Source organism: Drosophila erecta, unplaced genomic scaffold, assembly GCF_003286155.1.
Source record: "Drosophila erecta strain 14021-0224.00,06,07 unplaced genomic scaffold, DereRS2 tig00000055-arrow-pilon, whole genome shotgun sequence".
NCBI classification, from domain to species: Eukaryota; Metazoa; Arthropoda; class Insecta; order Diptera; family Drosophilidae; genus Drosophila; species Drosophila erecta.
In genome coordinates this window covers 10,901,981-10,922,369 of record NW_020825200.1, presented here as the reverse complement: position 1 = coordinate 10,922,369, position 20,389 = coordinate 10,901,981, and the positions used below count along the sequence as shown (strand labels likewise).

The 20,389-nt window shown below is 45.5% G+C and overlaps 2 protein-coding genes across 3 annotated transcripts; both read right to left on the bottom strand.

The window, feature by feature from the left end:
• Window positions 1–1,889: 1,889 nt before the first annotated feature.
• Window positions 1,890–8,278, bottom strand: LOC6541663 (protein obstructor-E). 2 transcript variants are annotated; one of them, XM_026979246.1, is made up of 6 exons: window positions 8,183–8,278; window positions 7,978–8,042; window positions 3,776–4,031; window positions 3,564–3,682; window positions 2,249–2,645; window positions 1,890–2,141 (listed from the first exon to the last, which is right to left on the bottom strand). In XM_026979246.1, the coding sequence occupies exons 2-6, from the start codon at window positions 8,036–8,038 to the stop codon at window positions 1,973–1,975; spliced, it is 1,002 nt and encodes a 333-aa protein (XP_026835047.1). In that variant the 5' UTR covers window positions 8,039–8,042; window positions 8,183–8,278; the 3' UTR covers window positions 1,890–1,972. The 2 variants fall into 2 exon arrangements, with proteins under 2 accessions (XP_026835047.1, XP_001969391.1); XM_001969355.3 differs by having other exon boundaries at window positions 8,179–8,277.
• Window positions 8,279–11,919: 3,641 nt separating this feature from the next.
• Window positions 11,920–14,193, bottom strand: LOC6541754. Its single transcript, XM_001969354.3, has 2 exons — window positions 12,994–14,193; window positions 11,920–12,924 (listed from the first exon to the last, which is right to left on the bottom strand). The coding sequence occupies exons 1-2, from the start codon at window positions 14,191–14,193 to the stop codon at window positions 11,920–11,922; spliced, it is 2,205 nt and encodes a 734-aa protein (XP_001969390.2).
• Window positions 14,194–20,389: the final 6,196 nt, after the last annotated feature.

Sequence of the window (20,389 nt, the reverse complement as noted above, 5' to 3'; positions counted from 1 at the left end):
GACAATTACGCAAATTGTGGTTGTCATTATGTAAACACTTGTTTATGTCAAATTTGACATTTGATAGCAGCGCACGCTGACCGAAGGACATGGAAGGGGAGTCCCCGTGTGCCGAGCACACGGCCCAAGTGAAGGTCACGGCGCAGGAGGACGGGTGGCGGGTGGACATCGCGCAATATGTCAAACGGCAGGTGAGCCTGGACATGTCCATGTTACACTTGATTAAGTAGGCGCTGAGTTCGACGAAATGCTTTTTAGATGGACCTCCTTTGAACCGGAAAGGTGAGGATAGCAAGGGCATGGCATGTATGGAGAGCTGTGGTGTGCTGAGTCTGGCTGCGGTTCATTGTCGAGTTGATGCGATGGATGGCACAAGGACAAGGACAAGCAGGTGGCGTCCGGGGTCACAGGACGTGCCAAATTATTGACAGCCGAGCAGCAGGACACGCTTCTCTTCCGAGTTGCTTTTCGTGTGTGTGTACCTTGGTCCTTGTGCGCGCGTGCATGTGTTTGTTGATTAATTAGAGGCGGCTGCTCAATAGGCGATTGTCCCCATGTCCTTTGACAGCCGCCATAAGTCCAGGGTAGATGACCCGTGGCTGTGGCTAATTAACACCGAAATAGCTGGTCCATCGCAGACTAAGTTCCCAAGGAGATTGGATCGACGGTAATTCGACCCAAATATTTCCAGGATAGGATTCTGAAATATGCATATAAACACCTTAAGTAATAACAAGCAAGAGTAGCTCACACCACTAAAATTAAATATTAGGATTGTCGAAAATAACTTTGTATACCACTCTTGTGCTTAACTAAAATAACTACAATTTTCAAAAGGTTTATTGTAATATTGTCATGAGCTCTTCTGCAAATGAAATGTGTTTTTCAAATATTTAGCTTTTCTCAAAATATTCATATGAATTTCATGTGAATCACCACTTAACTAGACCAATAAATGTGTGAAAATCAGACCACTGCTCGTCTAGAGTTGGCCAATTAACCTGCTCCATGGATATCTGCCAACCAGACACGTAATCATTTCATTGTTCAGTTACCAAGCTGAATAGAAATCCATTTATAACTACCCCAATTCAAATGAATAAATAAATTTAAGCAAACCTTCCAGCAATGCCAAGTAGAAATGTCATCGTTTGCCCAGATTTTACGTCAGTGCTTAAACAATAAGAATTGATGCCCTCAATGGCATTTTCCCCAACTGCTGAGACTTTGCTCCACCCCAGAAGTTTTCATTCCCTCCATTGGCAATGGCCACTGTAAATCTCACCATTCAACTGCTCACAATTTCCACAATGCAATTTCAATGCGTTTTATCGAATGCTTCTTGTCTGCCAAACGTCATACACATGTCGCCCTCCTCCTCCGAGTCCCTCGCTCTATCATCCTTTCCCCCACAAACACACAATATCCTTGTTCCCCTGTGTGTGCCTGTGTGTGTGTGTGTGAGTTCTGTATCGAGTTGTTGCCATTTTGTTGCATACTTTTGTGCACGCTCATCGGCAAATTGAATTTATGCGCTGCAGGCAATGGGTAAAACTCTCGCAAAGAGTTGGGCAGGGAGTAGCATTGATTTCGTCATGTCACGGGCATGACGAGGACCACGACGAGGACGAGGACGAGGGGGCAGGACACGAGGACATCGCAGAGTGCACGGATTGTGCACACTGGATGCGCATAAAATCCTCTCGTTTTGGCACCACATCAACTGCTCCTCACACAAATTCCCATGCATATTACATTCGCAGGGGCTTTGGGAATCGGGAACGGAGCAGCGCGGATGGGGCTAATTCCCCTGGCATCCGCGGATTGCCCATCAGCATCAAGTGATACGGTTGGCCCATGGCGTTACCCAGTTTGAGTAAGCCGATCAATGGTTAGGTATACCTTCTGCACGCTTTTAATGGTGACAATCAGTGGGAATTCACTTAAGCCTAACACAGTCGGGGGATCAGGCCTACTCCTCCTCCTCCTTATCCTGCTCCGGTTCCACTTGCTTCGGCTTGGGCTTGCGCCTCGACTGACCACGCACACGTGGTGGCCTCTTGGTGGTCGTGGTCTTGGGCTTCGGGTTCTCCAGCTCATCCAGCTCCTTGTCGGTCAGGCGATCCTTATACCAGTCGGCACTGAAACGGGTTAGAAATATTAGAATATGATATTTATCCGACTTTGATAGTGACCAAGGGATTGGAACTTCTGGTAGTACTAAATATTGGGGATAACCATATCTTACCAATCGGGCACCTTGCGTGCCCAGTCGCAGGTCTCCTTCTCCTCGTCGAAGACCTGGCCCAGCTTGCATCCGTTTCGCCTGGGGAGATCTCCGTTGACGCAGACGTAGAAGAACTGGCAATCGTTGGGATCGGCGTAACGGGGATGGGTCACGGCGATGCTCTCGTTCACCTTGGGGCACTCAAAGTCGAACACGTCCTCCGACTTGCAACCAGTGACGCCGACCTGGTCCGGCCAGCCGCAGATGCCCGTCTTGGGATTGAAGACCAGTCCAGCCGGACAGGTAATCATGTTGAACTGACCATCCACGCAGAAGTAGAACTTGTCGCAGATTCCTGGCTTCTCGTGTCCAAAGTATCCGTTCTTCCGGGGACAGTGAAGCGATGGCTGAGGTGTTTCTGGGATTGGAAAACGGAGCATTTTCAAATAGAATATTCCCTGTATGCATCCTTGAACCTTCCTCGTATAAGGCATCTGCAGATGGTATCTGTATGTCCGTAAAATCCCTTTTTGCACATCCGTAAATACATTACTGCCAGCACAATGTATTCAGGTGCTGTGTGCTTTACGAACTACGAGTATATGCATATATGCCATGACAACGTTTTATGTCAACAGGAGACAAAGGTAATTGAAATTGCTAATGGGCCTGCACAATGTGTACTAATTGCCTTGATGGGTGGCAAATAATTTATTTAAAAACTAAAACGTGCACTAATATTTAATATTAAAAATGGCCCCACAAAATGTGTGCTCCTTTTTGAGCGAATGACAAATTTCTTGAGGCCACTTTAAATAGCATTCGAGCAAAAATTACTCTCATCAAAAGAACTTTAATAAAAGTCTTTTGTCGAAAAGTTTGAAGGACGCTACGCCCACACACGTGGCAGACGCCAGTGAAAACCGAATTCCCGGCAAGTTTAAAGCCGCGGGAAGCCAATTACTATGGAATTGGGCTTAAAATTTGGATGGCGCGACTCGGGCGTTGGGGAAATAATAAAATCACGAATAAAACAAGTCTACTGAGGAGGCGAAAAATGAAAACAAAGCACCGCCAAGACCAAAGACCTATTGACGACAACAATTTGGGTTAACCGCTGCGCATGCCGTTTGCATAATAAATAAGTTAACAAAAAGCGCAGCCAAGAAGTAACGAGCAAATAAGTGCGGGCACGAAGCGCGTTTATTGCCCGATTTTCGGCGCAGGAGATGGAGGAAGATATATGTACATATATACGAGTGTATATAGGAGGGTTCTTGCGACTTGTGAGGTGCATACGTAAGCCGGGTCTTGCAAATTAAGGAGTTATACTCACGTAGCTTGCTTCGCTTCATGCAGTCAATGTTGTAGGGCAGATCGCACTTCTCCTCGATGGGCGAGTAGTCATTGAAGACCATGCCATCGGCACAAAGTCGCTCCGTGGGCACGCCATCCCTGCAAGAGTGGTCAGTGTGGCATTAAGCATGGGGCATTACTCATACGCCCCGGCCCCCGTGGGCGAGGTGTCTCCTCCTGTTGGTCACTTACAGGCAGGCGTAGTACTTGTCGCACTGCTTGCTGTCCGGATAGAAGCCATTGGGCTCCGGGCACTCCTCGGTGGGCTCGTACTCCTTCTCCGCCGCCGTCTGTTTGCTCTTGGGGACCACCGATGCCTCCTGGACGGGATCGCGGTTTCGGGGAGGCAGGTGGCGCTGCGATGGCGGATGGCCGGGACCCACGCGGAACTGGCTGTTGCTGCCACGGAAACCGCCTCTCGACTCCTGCGCTTGGATTGCGGTCAGACCTGCACAGAAGGTAGTTTAGATATAGATAGATACACATGTAAAGGCAGTCCATTCATAAATAACACACAAAATGTCCTTGCTTGTAGCTTTAATCTACTTTGTTGATGGAAACTCTCTGCAATAGCTCGCTTGTGAAATATCTCAAACTATGTACTTTTATCAACTCCAATATAAATCAACATTTTAACTGTATTTAACCTTTCACCACATTTAATTCAATAGTTTCGTTATTAAATTGCAGCAAAGTCTCACAGCTACCAAAAATTACTCATATGCTATGCGGTAACGAAATTCTAAGCTAATCTATTAAATAAAATGTGCCTAATCGAGTGTGAAATTCAACAATATTTTCCATGTTCGTTTGTCATAAGTGTAAACACTTTGCTAAGCTTGTGAATTTATTTCCAGGATCTAATCTAGTTGAAGCTCTTGACAATAGTCCTCTGTTGATTGCATTAGAAAGAGAAATTGATTTGTAAATTGCTTTTGCATATTAAGCAATGTAACAGCGGTAGGCTTTTGAAGTTGAACTCATATTTCGATTTGAAAGCTGTTTTATATATATTATATATCTAAATGGAACATACTCTATGTTTTTGATACTACACAAATACGGCAAAACTTTTAGGCTTGTTAAAATGTACCTTATTTGAAGTAGTTATAAAAACATTTCAGCATTTTTTTTAAGTGTTTCCTGCACGTTTTTGCCTTTTGTTTTTTGCCCAACGTTTCCACTATGTTTGCGAGAAAACCCGTTTGCGGCTACTCAGCAAATAGCAACCAATATGTATATGAGTTGGCGCTTGATTGCGACACAGGCCACTGGATTGGGGCGACCTTAAAAGTGAAAGTCGCTCGGGGATTACAAAGCCCGGTTTTGGACCCATTAACAGCTGATCTAAGCCGCTGAACAGCTGATGCCAAAAGCCAGCCTTGAAAACTCGGTGGCAATCAGTTCGGAAAGCGAGGCATTGCCACGCATTTCCTGCAACTTGCCACGACTTTGCTGCAAATGCATCCAGTTAACTCTCCTCAAGGTAAACCACTCCAATCAGGCAGAGCAAAAATTGCAAAAATATTTATATGTAGTATGTGTACATAGTACTTCAGTGAACAACTAAGCGAGCGGAGAAGCAAGAAAAGACGTTTTCAATTTGGGTTCGGCAGCCGCAGTGAACATCAACAATGCCAGCAAGTTGCTGATGCTGATGCTGATGCTGACGTCGCTCGGCTGACATTCGATTAAACGTTAATAAAGAAACAATTCCGCAGAGCAATTAGTGCGTGAAGTGTCGGCCAACATTTAAGCCAACAACACCAACAACACAAGTTGCTGCTGCTGGTGTTGCAGCGTTGCAGCTGTCGCTTGTCATTGAAACATGTTTCGTACACGAGCCGGGATCTGGTGAAAGACCAAAAAAAACATACAACCCAACCCAAACAAGAAGCTGGGAAAGAAAAAGTAGCCAAAGCTTCATAGTTCAGTTGGCAAATACTCTTGCACAGGAGTTCCACGAAAAACACTCTGAGAACGAAAAAATTGCATAAAAAAATGTGAAATTCACACAACTACAAGCTTTGGCTTTAGAAATAGACTTTAATGTGCACCAACATGCCTCTAAATTGCCTCACAGCACAAATGTTATTAATTGGTTTTTAATTTTATAAATTCACACTTATTCGAGAGCGTTCAAACTGAAATTTTCAATGAATTAACTAAAACCAAACGCATAATTGCATTATTGTAAAACTTTTTCGAGCTGCCTGTTCGGTTACATTTTAAGATTTTAAATGAAAAGCGAAGTCTTAATTAATTAAATAATTGATGATTTTACTACATATTCAACTTAATTGACATTATTTTTAGCTAATTCAGTTAGATGCGTTGCTGTTTAATGTTTAAATTGCAACTAAATAGAAATCCAAACTATTTACAAACTCTCCAGCACTTGAAACCTTTTAATAGCAAAGCAAAACTGACTAGATTTAGTGTAGAATAAAATGTGTACAAATATTTGTACCCTAGAAAAAAAAAATACATTTATCCCTTGGAATATTTACATTTTTCTCATTTCCTTAATAATAATTGCCTGTAAATGGTTTTCCCCCAAGGGCATTTCCCTTACGACCTGCTCCTGAATAGGTATTGTCCTTTCATTTTTATGGCCCCCGTTTTTTATTTCGCAGCACAGCGAGTGAGCCAAGCGGAGCGTGGCCTATGTGGTTTGGGCCTGGCTTTTTTGGACTCGTCAACTTGGTTGACTTGGTTGGGGGCCGTCGCGTCGCTCTGACAGTCTGTCAACAAGTTTGCCATGGAGTTCGCAGTCACAGTCGCATTCGGAATTGGAGTTGGAAATGGAGTCGGAGTCAGACGTTGTCAACCGGCCGGGTTCAACCCGGTCCTGGACCGTTTGACTCGGTTCCCAGTCCGGTTAGACTAGATTAATTGACTGCCTATTGCGAAGCAGACGGAGGTGGCTATAATACGCATTGTGGCCCGCTTGGGATAGCTTTTTGGATCTTTGGATTTTCGATTCCAGTCACACACGTCGTGGGTGTCGTGGGTGTCGAGGCTGTCATCTTGGGAAAGTGCGTGCAGGGAACGTGTTAGGTTCAATGAACATTAAATAGATTAAAAATAAACAGATTGAAGCACTTTTTCATGTCGTTCACTGAGCTGAGGCTAGATTGACAATAGAACCGACCGGTTTGTTAAATTGGATGTAAGAGATTTTTATATGTGAGAGAAAGGTGTTCGCTCGTCTGACTCTCTAGATAGGCAAACACATTATACGTCAACTTTTCGGCCAAACATGTTTACAATCAAATTAAAACTTTTCCTTTGTCTCAACGCGATGAGTTTTCCCTCAATTAACTGGCAATTTAATTTGCTTTCACGCGTCGGGCTCGAATATCAATACATTTAATTATGAGCTGTTGCTATATTTTTCCATGGCCATTTTAATGTGATTACCAAATTCAGCTTACGCCCCCGAGTGCAACAGTTGCCCGCCTATCAATTTGTTTAATATGTATGCTTATGCCGGCGAGTTAACAATGTGCATTTTTAATGCCCCGCACATTGGAGACAAACAAATTTTTAATGAGCTTTCACACAATAAATGAGCAGAAAATTTGCCAGAAAATTAAATTGCCGAAATTCCAATTGCAATTGGGATGTCAATGGGTTCGCAGCTGTAATTCCGGTCCAATCAAGAGAGTACCTCGCTATAGCTGAGTACCTCGACTAACAGATACCCGGCATTCGCACTCCGTACGTGCTCACACGAACTCGTAAGTCTCCAGTATCTGTGTAGCTTAACATAGCTTTCCAGCTTTTATATTTCCCAAGGGGAGCAAAATACTTGTAAGTACCTATCGAATCTAGTATACCCTTTTACCCAACGAGTAACGGGTATGAAAACCGAAAATCAAAAGTCATGCAAATTGGCAGCAACAACAGCAATATGGTATAGCAGTAGGCTATATGCATTATATGCTACATGTGGCATTTACACGTGTTCTACGCCATCGAAATCGGACAAAAGTTGACATGATGAGAGGGCCAGGATTGCAAACACTGCAGATATGCATAAACATGGGTGCCAATAATGTTAACAATATTTTTCAGCTTAGTTGCTCCTGCACGCTGCATTCTGCATTCCGCATTTGCATATGTTTGTTTGACGCTATTATGCTGGTTTGTTCGTTTATTTGTTCGTTTGTTGGTTGGGTTGTTTGCAGTTTGGCCTATTGGTTTGTTGCTGTTTGTTTGGGTGCGGCCAACAATTAGAGGCGATTGTTTTCGCCGAGAGCAGAAGAGCATTAAAGTCACGGCACATTATTCAAATAGCCAAATAGCGTTTGCACAGGGACATTTTGCACGCCATGTTATTGAAGTATCATTAATTGGCAAATGCAATTAAGAGTTTTTTCCACACTTACCCACGGCCAAAGCCAAAGCAAATATGCATATTTTCACAAGCGCCATTTCGTTAGCCGACATAAACCTGCACGGACAGATAGATTATATTTAATATTGCAAATTGATATGCTTTCCGGCACTTTGAACGTCCGTAATCAATTCACTTCATTCACTTGATTCACCACATCATCCGCACTACACTCGCAGAAATCGGGACTCACCAACCTCGTCTACGTGCTCACGCGTCTACGTCTCGAACTCAACTGTGCGATCGGATCGCTCAGGGAATGAGTTTTAACGCCCAGAAGTCTCCACCACCTCCGCTGCTTTCGAACAGTTCCGTTGAATGCAGCAAGACGGCTGCGCATGCGCAGTGTGGAGAGAACCGGTCCGAGCTTTTTCGAAAGCTCTACACTCTTAATGTCATATGGTTAGCAAAGCTTGCTCATCGAAATGTGTTTCTTTGTGGGTTCTCAAAACGATCATGATACAGTATTAGGAAATAAATGTTTTGGCACAACAATATTCTCACTTTCCGACTATTGAAAAATTATAAAAAAGGGTTCTGCGTTTTCGGCGTACAATTTTATTTAAAACAGTTACTAACAGAAGGACTGAACTTAAATGGAATTAATAATTATTAACTAGCTAATCATTGTTCAAGTAACAGATTATTTCGTGAAGATATTATTGTAATTATTGGAAACAACCCGGAATCATTGCTCTTAAGTGTATCCTTGAAATATGTAACTTAAAGAAAACAAACACATTTAAGCAGCACAATCTTAATCAATACAACACAAAAGTCGTTTAGAACTTTAATGAAAGGTAAATACACGGCTTAGCCCGCAGAGCCCTAATTAGTTGCTAAAATTAATCCAATTTTGGTGCGTAAAAAGGACTATTTGGCCCTAAACAAACCAAGCGATGACTAAACAAAGGCAGGAAATGGAAATGCCAACTTTGCATAACATGGCCCAGTGGAGCCCTATGGCCCTATGAACCATGCAGCAAACTAACATCAACTATGTGAATAAGCTGCAAACCAGAGGGCCGCCTGGTCCATGGAACACAACGATCGACATCGACGTCGCCAGGCACGGGTCTTGCAGGCTGGAAAACTAAAAAGCCCACCGGATCCATGATATTCCTCACCACAGAAAGTTGTGACGAGCACATTGCCGCACGAGCAGTGCTGGCAAATTTGTCAGAAAGGCGACAGGACGTGCTCCGCTCGTCCAGGACATCGATGATTTGCATTTTTGAAATTAACCAAAAAATATGACAAAATTTCGGGCACACGGACACGTTTGCCAAGCAGGTGCTCCTGGTCCTGTTCCTGCTCCTGTTCCTAAATATTCTGACAGGCATTTGCTGCATCATTGTGCAGGGCCTGAACACATTTAACTTGTGAAAGTGCGGCTCGCCTACTTGGAGTCGACTTTTCCGTAGCCGGAGCTTGTTTTCCAGCTGCTTGGTTTTCATCTGCCTGTCATTTTGTGTGCAGTAATTGTGACAAATTGTTCTGTGCTGGAAAAATGCCTCGCCTCTTCTCTGAAAATTTGTCCAAGAATTTGGTAGCAAACTTATGGCAGCTTTGTATGCAAAGTAAATGGCATAATTAAGTGAAATGACATACATGACGATAGAAATTTAACAAATGTGGCGTGCAAATGCAAATCTCAATGGCCAGGAAAGTCAAATGTCCCACGATTCATAATCCTGCGATAAGTCAGAAAAATAGCATCCCAAGTTTTCCCCGAGGCTTTAAAACATGGTTATTGTAACGCACAGCCCACAGCCCAGCTTAATAGCCCGCGGTCCGGGAGTCTCGAAAATTGGTGGGCGGAAATAGGACGAGGTAGGACGAGGAGGGTAGGGCTTCAGAATGAAAATCGTTTAGCACAATTTCGGGCGCATTAGCGGCGATTACACAAAGAGCCCACACAGAGCTAAGGGCGCAGAATGTCGAGTGTAGAATGCGGAATGCACAATGCTAGGCAACAATGGCATAACAATCAAGAGTCAAATTAAAACGTTGCGCTTGCGGAAATTCCCTTTTTTGTTCTCAGGTTCCAGGCTTCATGCTCCACTGATGTGCTGTCCGTCCGGAATCCGCTGTCCGTTGTCCGTTGTCCGCTGTCCGTTGTCCGTTGTCCGCTGTCTGTTGTCCGTAGTCCCTGGTCCGTCCGCCCGGCGGATTAGTGCCGCAAAGTATGCGATGGCAGCTCGAAAGTGCCCTACGACTGCTGACTGCGGTCGAAAGTTTACCAAAAGCTAATCATAATTTCTTGCTGATAGTTCGGCCAAGTCCTTGTGCACGGACCAGCAACCCCTACTCCGAAAAGCCAGCTTGCACTTTTTATGTATTCAACCTAACACTCCCACCATTGCTACACCCCCCACATTATTATTATTTTCAATTCCCGTGAACCGCAGCGCCCTAAGCGCCACGTTATTGTCGTATAATTGAATATAATGGCCATGGAAATGGCACTGCCAATGGGGGATCCGTCTCCGGGGGGCATTGTCCGGATTTCTGCCATACGGAGCTCATTGCATTAGCCGGCGATTATCGGACAGCTCCTGCAGGGTCCGCATGAAAACATCCGCCCGGGGACTTGTGTGATTGGGTCTTACTCAGACACCTAAAAAAGGATGTTTGTCCCATGGTTTCCAAAAGGGGAAAAATCATACAGATTTTAACTGACGTGGTCATAATCTGTGACGTGCTATTGATACATCTTTTATGGGGTGTTTACAAATATGAGAATGTATCAAACGCGTTTAAGCTGAAAGTATTTTTCGTAATTAATAAGATTAAATATATTAATCTGAACAATACAATTTACAAAACTTACAAAGTAATTAATACACAAACAAGAGATGAAAATTTCATTTTATTTTGCAAGTAATGTATGGGATTTAATGTGACTTTTTTAAAGATTTAACCAAAGGCAAGTCGCTTAAATTGCAAAATTGTGGAATAAACTTTTTTAAAGTGTGATACATTTTTAGCTTAAAACAAAATAAACTTTTGGAAGCGTTTTCCGAGACAAGTGTTTTCTGAACCATTATTGTTAGATTTCGGCTTTGCGAAAGGCTATCGCGATGCCTTACTCACAGTACACAAATTAAATATATAAATAATGGAGTAAATAAATAATAAAGCTCTCATCAATTGCAGAAACGCGTCCGTTGTTTCAGTTTATCAAAATAAAAATGCCTGGCGCCCTTAAATCGATCGCCGTAAAGTATGCAATGATTTATATCATAATCCTGTCACATGCTCAACCGATTTAATACACAAAGTGCTGCGGGCAGACCGCTGCCATCAGCCAGGACCTCGCCGCCCAGTAATGTCCTCCTGTGCTCCTGGCAGCGTCATCTGCTCGCTGTCAGCGAGTCGATTTTGAATTGTCAGCGCCATGCCACACGTGTCACGTGCGTCATCGGAGCGCCATTACATGGCCAGCAGCTTGCCAGTCTGTTGTTTTCCCCTTTCCCTCCTTTCCGCTTTTCCACTTTTCCGCCATTCAGTGCGGGATGGGTTTGACACTCCACCCACTGTTTTACCACCCCGTTTTTAATTAATGAGCAACAACGGCCCATCGGCAATCTGGCGACCAGACGATAGCTGAAAATCTGAAACTAAGCCCCGACTCGACCGTGTTTGCTATTCATTTGCCGTCCATGGCGTTTTAGTTGGGCATGAGCATTTTTAATTGGGATTATACGTAGTTTGGTTTACATAAATAGTTGGCCGCAATGGCGAATGACAAAAGTTTTTCGGAGTGTACCAGCCACTAAGCAGATCACGAGATACATATATGCAAGCAGCGAATGAAATGGCGATTCCAAATGGCAGAATGAAAACCATGGGCATGCAAGTACTTCGATCTGCCCTGTGGAACCAGTCCTTCCGGATGTGGTTGCCAAAGGGCAAAACGAAATACCCGTATTCAGATGGTCATTGGTCGCGAGATCAGCCGAAGTTTCACCATGTCCCTGTAATCAGAGGACTTCCAAACATGCTGGCGCTTCACATCCAGCGTCCTGGCGGGCATGTAGGCGAAGAAGGTGTCCTTGAGGTTGCCGCCCAGGTGTGAGTATCCTCGCAGCGCCAGCCAGGTAAGACGCGTCTGCTCCAGTGCCAGTTTGTTCAGCTTGTCGTTGTACTCGGCCTTGCGCTCCCTGACTTGGGACATGAACCTATTGTGGCTGGCATAGTTGATGGAACCACCCAGACCCGTCACAGATCTCTTCAGCTCCAAAATATTCCGCTTGTTACCTCTTTCTTCCTGGTACACACTCTCGTATATCCGGAACGAGGTCTTCACGATGGAGTTCAACCCGGCTCGACTGTATGATTTCCCGTAGCGATCCGCCACCCAATCAAGGAGCACCGGCATCTTGTGGGCATTGGAAAAGGTGGCCAGCACGTATTGGCGATTGCCACGGAGAATCCGAAGAGCTTCCTTCAGAAGATTTTCAATCTGCTCGTCGTCATCCGGATCGATGAGTGTGTCCCCATTCTGTTTTGTATGCTTATCAGCTGGATTCTCCGTGGTTTCTGCGACCTTTTTACGGAACATATTCACTGCACAATCCGCAGCTGCTGCTGAAACTGCCGGAATGAATTTGGATTGCTGCAACTCCTTCTTGGACTTGGTTTCGCCATTCCCAAGCGCATCGATGCAGAGCTTTTCGATCACAGCTTGCTTGTCCTCCAAGTCGAGCACCTTATCCTCCCATGGCAATGGCTCTTTAGGAGGCGACGGCACATCGAAAACCTTGTGATGGTCCAACTGAACGCCACCAGTAGTCCTGATTGTGAAGGTCTCTTCCTCAGGACACTTTGTGGATGATCGTTTCAAACAACGCAAAGTTCGACTGCAAGCAGGAATAAGATCGGCTAGTTTCTTAAAACTGGAAGTTGGCAAACTCGGTGGCACCTTGATAATGGACTTCTTAGAATTTTCAGTTGTTTTCCCTTCTTGCGATAATACTTTTCGGCCATTGAAACTACTCCTCGCACTTTGACTTTGTGGCTTCAAGTTTGTTTCCGTAGAGCCCTTCACGTCGGAGTCCACATCCAGGATTTCATAGTCACCTGCTCCACAGCGCTGGGACTCATTGCCCTTCATGAGCATAACCCTGATCGAGTTGTCCAATGAATGGGCATACGAATGCAACCTGGGAATCTCCTCGATGCCCAAGCCCATCAACATGGTGGGTCCATCCTTTTTTCTCGTAGTGCATGAGCCATACGCATGTTTAACTGGACTTGAAGCTCTTCCTGGCTGTCTACCAATCCTATTACTTGCCAATTTAACATCGATTTCTATACCGTTTAAGATGTGTTTCCGCCGAGCCTTCAACTCATCTCCCGGCACATCCAGCTGGGCTAGACATCGCTGGTTGTAGATTTTCTCCTGTTTTTGCATATGCTCCGCCTCCTTCAAGAAGCGATGAGTCTCACACATAGGACCATTGTCCAAATTAGAACTACTAGACTCCAAGGGAAGCCCGTTGAGCTCCTTTGCGAGCAAGTGGGCTATCACCCTCTTGGCAGGACTCAATCGGTACTGGGCAAACCAACGAGGCCCCTCATTCGGAATTTGATGCATGCGATCTTTATAGTGCGAATATTCCGGAAAGCTAACCTTGGTCTCGGGTGGCCGGAATTTGGATTTTGGTATAAACTCACGAGGTCGAACCTGAGGAGCAAAATATGGCAGAGCATAATGTTTCGGTTTTCGGCGGTTTGTCTTCGAAGAACTCTGCTCAGTCTTAGCTGGCGAGTTCATCCTTTTCGATTGAGTGGCAGGTGGCAGCAGGGCATCCAAGGCTCTCAGGGTGGAGGGCATATCCAAATGGGCAATAGCAGACAACAGCAGCTGTTCGTTCACCGTGTAGTGCTCCGAATCCAAGTGCCAATTGTCCTTCCTGCTCTTTCGGGGGCTCTTGTAGGCGAACTCCCACAAGAACCACAAAAATGCCAGATCGCTGCCCTGACTCATGGCAATGATATCCTTGATCTGCGACGCTCCCACCGGCGGATGGATGCCCAACTGGGTGAGACAGCGGCGCACTCGGTAAGTGGAGCCCTGCTCCATGTCATCCCGTAGAGCGTGCAGCAATCCATCGCAGGCTTTCATCTGTACGGTGGACATTCCACGGTACCAACGCACACTATCGATATTGTGGTGAAAGCCCAGGGATTTTCCGGCCATTTCGAAGCTACTTTATTGACAACCAAAGGAATATTATTTTTTAATTACGTTTTTTAGAATGATTACTTTGAATTTTGTTTTGCCTTTGAAACTGGTTTTATAATAAAATTGCATTACGAATTGTGCAAATGAAAAGGAATTGTAACCGAAAGTCATTTGATTTGTATAAATTATATTCATTTAATTCCCTGCCTGACGCCACAATACACGCTCAAAGGTCTTAAATTGGTTGTAGTTTTTATTGCATAAGAAACCCAATCTAAATTCCAGTCTAGGAGGACTTATCGTTGATTTACTCCCATTTTGTGGGATTTGCCAGCTCGTGGTCCAAAGTTGGTTCTCAGGAATTGAAACAAATGTTAATTACTTTATGGAGTACGAAACAACATCAAGGACTGCAAGCCAAATCAAAAGCCTTTTACATTTTAAAACGAAATTTAATTCAATTACGCAGCTAAACTGCCCAGCAGAATGTGATAACCGCAAACGCAGGTCCCTGAGATGGTTACCATCGCCCAGAAATGCGATTTTGGGGGCAGGAGGGGCGGGATGGTTGGCCCTGAAGGACCAAGGACGAAATGGGGCGTGGCACTGGCTTGGCTGGCGTGCGGCTGGCTGATTGCGTTCGTTGCATTTGTTGCATTTGTTGCTCCTCGGTTGTCGTTTGTAATTGTCTGTACTTAAAAACTCATCAGACAGAACGACAATGCGGCAGGACTCTTTGGTCCTGCGAGCGGAATCGTCGCCACCATCGGGCAGGATAACGGCAGGGCAGTTAAGGACAGTTTTATCAACTGCACGACAAATATGGTTGCATGCCCCCGGGCGCAATAAGGCGTGGTTCTAAACTCGAAACAGTTGCGTTGCTGTTCAGTGTGGTCCTGGCTGCATTCGCACGCCATGCAAAACGGCTGGCCAAACTCCATGTTTGCCAGCTTGTTCAGTGACAACAAGTGGTCCAGAGTGGCAAAAATGACAGCCCCGATATCACTGGCCGCAAGCCCCTATATCAAAATGGCCCTTGATGGCACAGAGCAGTTGGCAAGTATTTAATCAACACTAGACGGCCACGTTGGCCGCATCAGAAACCAGTTTGAAAAAGGCTCTTTTGCCGGATTCCAACTCAGTGGCAATTAGTTGCATTGTGGCCAGTGCAGTTTGCATATAAATAAGGCGACGAAACTTTGCAAAAGCGCCCGATGAAGTTGCGAGTAGCAAGCAGCTACCCCGTTTCCCATTTTCCACTTTTCATACCCCATTTTCCGCTCTCCATCTGCCGCATCTGCGGCACGAGACGCATTTTGCATTTTTAATGCCGTCTAAATCTATGCAATTATAAATTTAATGTGCACGATGGGGTGTATTTGCTTCTAAGTGGCGTTAAATGAAGTGCCCCACACCTTTCCCCTGGGCTACCTGTCAAAAGTGTCCGCTGCTTTTCACAAGGGTCCTTGTATCTTGATGATGACCAAGCCTTCGCTAAAGCAAAATATTTACACGCCAGTTAAGTCCTTTGCTCCTCAGACCGCAATTTTCGGCTTACTATAAGCTCCACAATCAAAGTCATGCACACAGAGCAAAACATTTATTTTTCAAAATGTAATATTCAATTTATTATTCAGTAATAAACGAAGAATTTGCTAGTTACTTAACACTTCGGATCAACATTTCGTAAACCTTACTTCCACACGTTAAGATATAGTTTCTATGAGCACATACAATCATATTGGAATTATTATATTATATAACATTTTTGAAAATATTAAGAAACCTTTTCTTTTAAACTTATTTCCGAAGTGCTGGCAAAGCTGCCACTGTAGAGGATTTGGATATGCTTTGAGGTCGAAGGATAGCCGGTGAGGCCACGGCAACGGCCACTCCTTTGAGGGCGGAATCAATTTATGTATTTTATTTGCGTGAAATAAAGGATAAAGGATGTGCCGGCCACAAAGCGGACAACTCCGACCTCGAGGGGCCGGTGGATTTTCCAGGGCAATCATACGAAAATTCACTGAGGATTGCGACTGTCAACGGGCCCGAGCCAGAACCAAACTCACCACAGCCCCATCCTACGCATCCAACCATTCCGCCAAGCGGCGCTCCTCCGCCAGGACCTTTGGCGGTTGCGGATGGCACAGGACTCAATGCAGGAGGACTAGACTGGCCGGGAACAGCGCCTGGAACTATGCTTTGAACTTAATTAGCAGCACATTACGAATTTTTACTGCCAAAGTCGGTTACTGCAGTCGGCCGATGGCGTGGACGGTCGCATCGGTTGGTTGGGTGGATGGATGGTCAGGTACTTACCACTTCCTTTGCCCATTTTACGGCAGGACTAATTTTTGTTTTCGACAACGTCGCCAGCAGTAAAGGGCTGAGCCAAAAAAGGGGCCGGAAGGAAGCGCGGAGGGACTGCAGGTAGGAAATGTCATGGGCTGCGTCCTCGCCCTCGTCCTCTGCGGCAAAGGAAATGTTGTCGAGATTAAATGCACTGCAACGGCCATGGGGCTGAAAAAAGGGGCGAACAACCGTCAGCGCGGACAGGTGGTCAAGGTGTGATTATGCTGGGACAACCCCATGCCCCCAGCCAAATCCCCGCCGCATCCCTGGTCCCGTTTTTGCCACACACTGTGGGGCATTGTCTTGCGTGTTGGCGGTGGCTTAAAACGCCCAATGAATTTATGCAGCTCATTTTTCCAAACTGTTCCGTAGTTATGCAGAAAAAAGTGGCCGCATGTTATTTAAAGCTATCAGTAAAAGTTTAAGGATGATTTAAGTTCGAGTCGGTTCTGGCTGATGCCTGTTGTTAAACAATTAACCCAGATAGCTTGGCCTAATGGCTGTCGAACGATGGCAACAGAAATTTAAGGTCATAATTACCGCATTTACCTGTTCCTGGCCACACACCCAAGTATTAAATTCCCTCCGAGGGCTCCAAAGGATACCAGTTCTAAGCCGTAGTGAACTGAACAGAACCCATCATAAAGCGATAAGCACTTTCTCCAAGGACGTTGGGGTTGTGGAAGTGGATGTGGATGTGGATCCGGGGAAGGACGAAGTGAAAATATGTTTGTAAGCGATGAACTTCAAGTGCCTCTTAGTAAATATAAAGCAGCAAGTGAACCGAGCCCCAAACACCAAACACAGAGTCCTGCGAATCCGGGCATCTTCGAGCGCCTCCTGGGTCGCTCCCAGCCCAGTGTGGATAGCCAAGTTGCGAGTGGGGAACACTGGACCAGATAACTGCCAAGTATGCACTGCAACCATGCGGTTCAATGAAATTCACAGGAGGAAACAGGACTTTTCTGCCAATAGAACTGGCTGACTTGTTGTTTTAGAAACTTCTGACCCATCTATATTATATTATCTACATTTAATAGAACAATGAAGGCCCAATGTTTTTGCCAATTTCTTCAGGTGTAGCAGTAGACTTGAGTTTTCAGCGCACATCTCCGTATCAGCAGGCAGGGTCGCAAAGTCGAGAAGTCCTTTGGCTGTGGCCCACACCCAGTCCGGCTCCCCGGGAATATTCCACAACTCATCATTGCCTGGCACGAGTTACGGAGTGCCGAGGAGCAGCCGGAGTTGGAACACCTCTGGCACGTGCTGCTGCATCCCGATTCCGTCCGCAATTTCTGGGCGAATCCGGCAAAGGAACCCAAGCCCGAGCCCACACCGCCAGCTTCATGCCGGCAACAAACAAAAAGTGCAACCGCAACAACTGGAAAAAGCGGAATACTCGTAAAGAAGCATACAAGAATGGGGCTCACAGAGGAAAAAACTATTTGAAGTCGGTATATCCGTTTAGGAAGCCAACAGCATCCCATGCCCAAACAAACTAAGTGGTGCTACGCACACATAGCCACACACGAAGTGGCAGGAAACAAGCAGTTCCCCGTAAGCAGCCAGGACTAAGGAGTAAACTTGTTTCGAGGCCGAGGACGCACCGCTCCTTCTGCCGCCATCCCAGGACCTGCTCGCCCACAAAGGACCCCCTTCGCACCGAGACGGGCCTTTCATAGACGTTAAGCCCCAGGCTGCACTTGTCGTAGCCCCCTGGAAGGCCGCCAAACCGAAGTTTTCATAACAAATAAGAAGGACTCGATGCCTTGCGTAGTCGAAAAGTTAAGCCCGCTCAAAGGCTGCCAGCCAGATAAAATGCAAAGCTCTTGAGCGTTTGAAACTTAATAAAAATCCCGGATCCAGCAGTAGTTCGCGAGTTCAATGTCAGAGGATCCGCATAATTTCTTAACACATCAGAAGAAAAGGCTTGGGCACACAATAAATAATAAGGAGCAATTCCTTCTTTTTTTCACTTTGCTCGCTGCTCTATAAACGAGAAAACTTGGTCTTGCATAATTTTAATTTTTAAGCAAAGTTTCGCAGCTAAAGGCAAATCCTTATGGCCAGTGCAACCGAAAAAAACTGCTCTTTCATTCTCTTGAGCACAAGATTTTTGATTAAAATATTCATGCATGGCAAACTCTTCATTCAAGGTGCACTGCCAAGTTTTTACTTTTAATTAATCCCCGTTTAAGTGGAAACTTTCATTGGGCCATAAGGTACGCCTGTCCAGGGATTTGGGGGCACATGTCTACGCATTTGGTTGTTCTTCTGATTAATGCGGTAGTAGCTAGCATTTCACTGACTATCTGGCAAAGGGATCGTTGGCACGTTCTTGGATTTTGCATAGGGCTCTGGCATTTATTTCATTGCCGAATCGCACGTTCATTGGATGCTCGAAACAGCAGCATTCAAAGCATTTCGCACCACATATTCCTTTTGACACCCACTTTAATATTTATGGCCATGGACGCAGGCGGAACCCCCGCAGCTCCCTTATTCCGCAAACAGCCGTTTCTTCCCATGAAGCTTCACTGTTTTGTTTCAAGCAATTTAACAGCTTTTGGGTAAAATAACAAGCCCGCCAAGCCAACCAGCCAACCAGCCAACCAACTAGCACACACATCACAACAAACAAACTCCGCACATTCCGGGCAGCAAAAAGTCAGGCCCAACAATGCGCCACTAGGAGCACCCGTCCAATCTGCATCCCCCAGATCTCCATGGCCTTGCGAGGATAGAGGGGAGATGCAGATGCAGATGCAGGGGACTGGAGTCGGGAACCACGATTCTGGATTCAGGATTCAGGAACCAGGAACCGGGAACAGACGGTGAGGGCAGGGCACTGCATATTTTTGCAACACAAAATAAACCGCAACAGCAGCAATTTGCGTCGGTTGTTAGTTTGGAGAGTTGCTTAAAATTTACATGGACAGCGCGCACACATGACTAGACAGCCGATCTATGGACTATATGGAGCACTATATGCAGTCGGAGGAGGGCGAGGATGCGGATGCGGATGCATATGCATATGCATGTGTATGGCCACAGAGGACAGTGCTGCGCCATAACTGAATAAAGTCCATTTTTAAACAATTACCTTTAGAAGTGCTTTTATATCAGCGGAAGTTACTGGCCCACCCAAAAGCAGCTTCGCCACGAAACAGCCTTCCACATGGTAAAGGGAATCCTGCAGTTCCCTGATTTGTATATTAAGGATACCCTAGAGACCGCTCCATTAACAGCCATTAAAGCGAAACGACAGGGATTTGCATTCCTGACCAAACGCCTGCCGAGCCACCTGATTCCCTCCCATGCTGCAATCAATCAAATCCCATCGAGGCCCACATTCCTTCACACACTGCAGCAATCAGCAGCACACCTTTCACCTCTGCCACATCCCGCCCAGATGATCATCCTCTGCACTGCAAGAAAGCAGCCACAAATGGGTCATGCCAAAAAACAACAAGGCAATTTATGCCAGCTAAGCCAATCTCATTTCCAGTAATAATGCAGAAAACTTGCGTATACCACGCCATTCAAATTAAAAATTAAGCATGGCTTGCCGTGACCAGCTGAAATTCCGTGCTTCGTAAGTATTTTTTGCCGTGTAAGCTTCACTTGCAAATCAAGTGCAAGTTTTGTGGTGCCAGGCACACGGGGTTCAAAGGCAAACTTCATCCCCATCAGAGGCATCAGAGGCATCAGGAGTCGAGTCCGTGAGTGGGCCAACACGGCGGATACGTGATGTGCCTGTGCAATAACAGGAACTATGTATAATAATTGTGAGCGAAGGACACACGGAGTTTAGCAGGAAGTGCTCGCTTTTATTTGTTGAGTGCCTTTCAAGGTT

Coding starts and splice junctions, on each gene's coding strand:
- LOC6541663 (XM_026979246.1), bottom strand. CDS start 8,038: ATGTCGGCTAACGAAATGGCGCTTGTGAAAATATGCATATTTGCTTTG. Junction 3,683..3,775: donor GACAAGTACTACGCCTGCCT/GTAAGTGACCAA, acceptor CCACTCTTGCAG/GGATGGCGTGCCCACGGAGC. Junction 2,646..3,563: donor CATGAAGCGAAGCAAGCTAC/GTGAGTATAACT, acceptor TTCCAATCCCAG/AAACACCTCAGCCATCGCTT.
- LOC6541754 (XM_001969354.3), bottom strand. CDS start 14,193: ATGGCCGGAAAATCCCTGGGCTTTCACCACAATATCGATAGTGTGCGT. Junction 12,925..12,993: donor TGAAGCCACAAAGTCAAAGT/GCGAGGAGTAGT, acceptor AATTCTAAGAAG/TCCATTATCAAGGTGCCACC.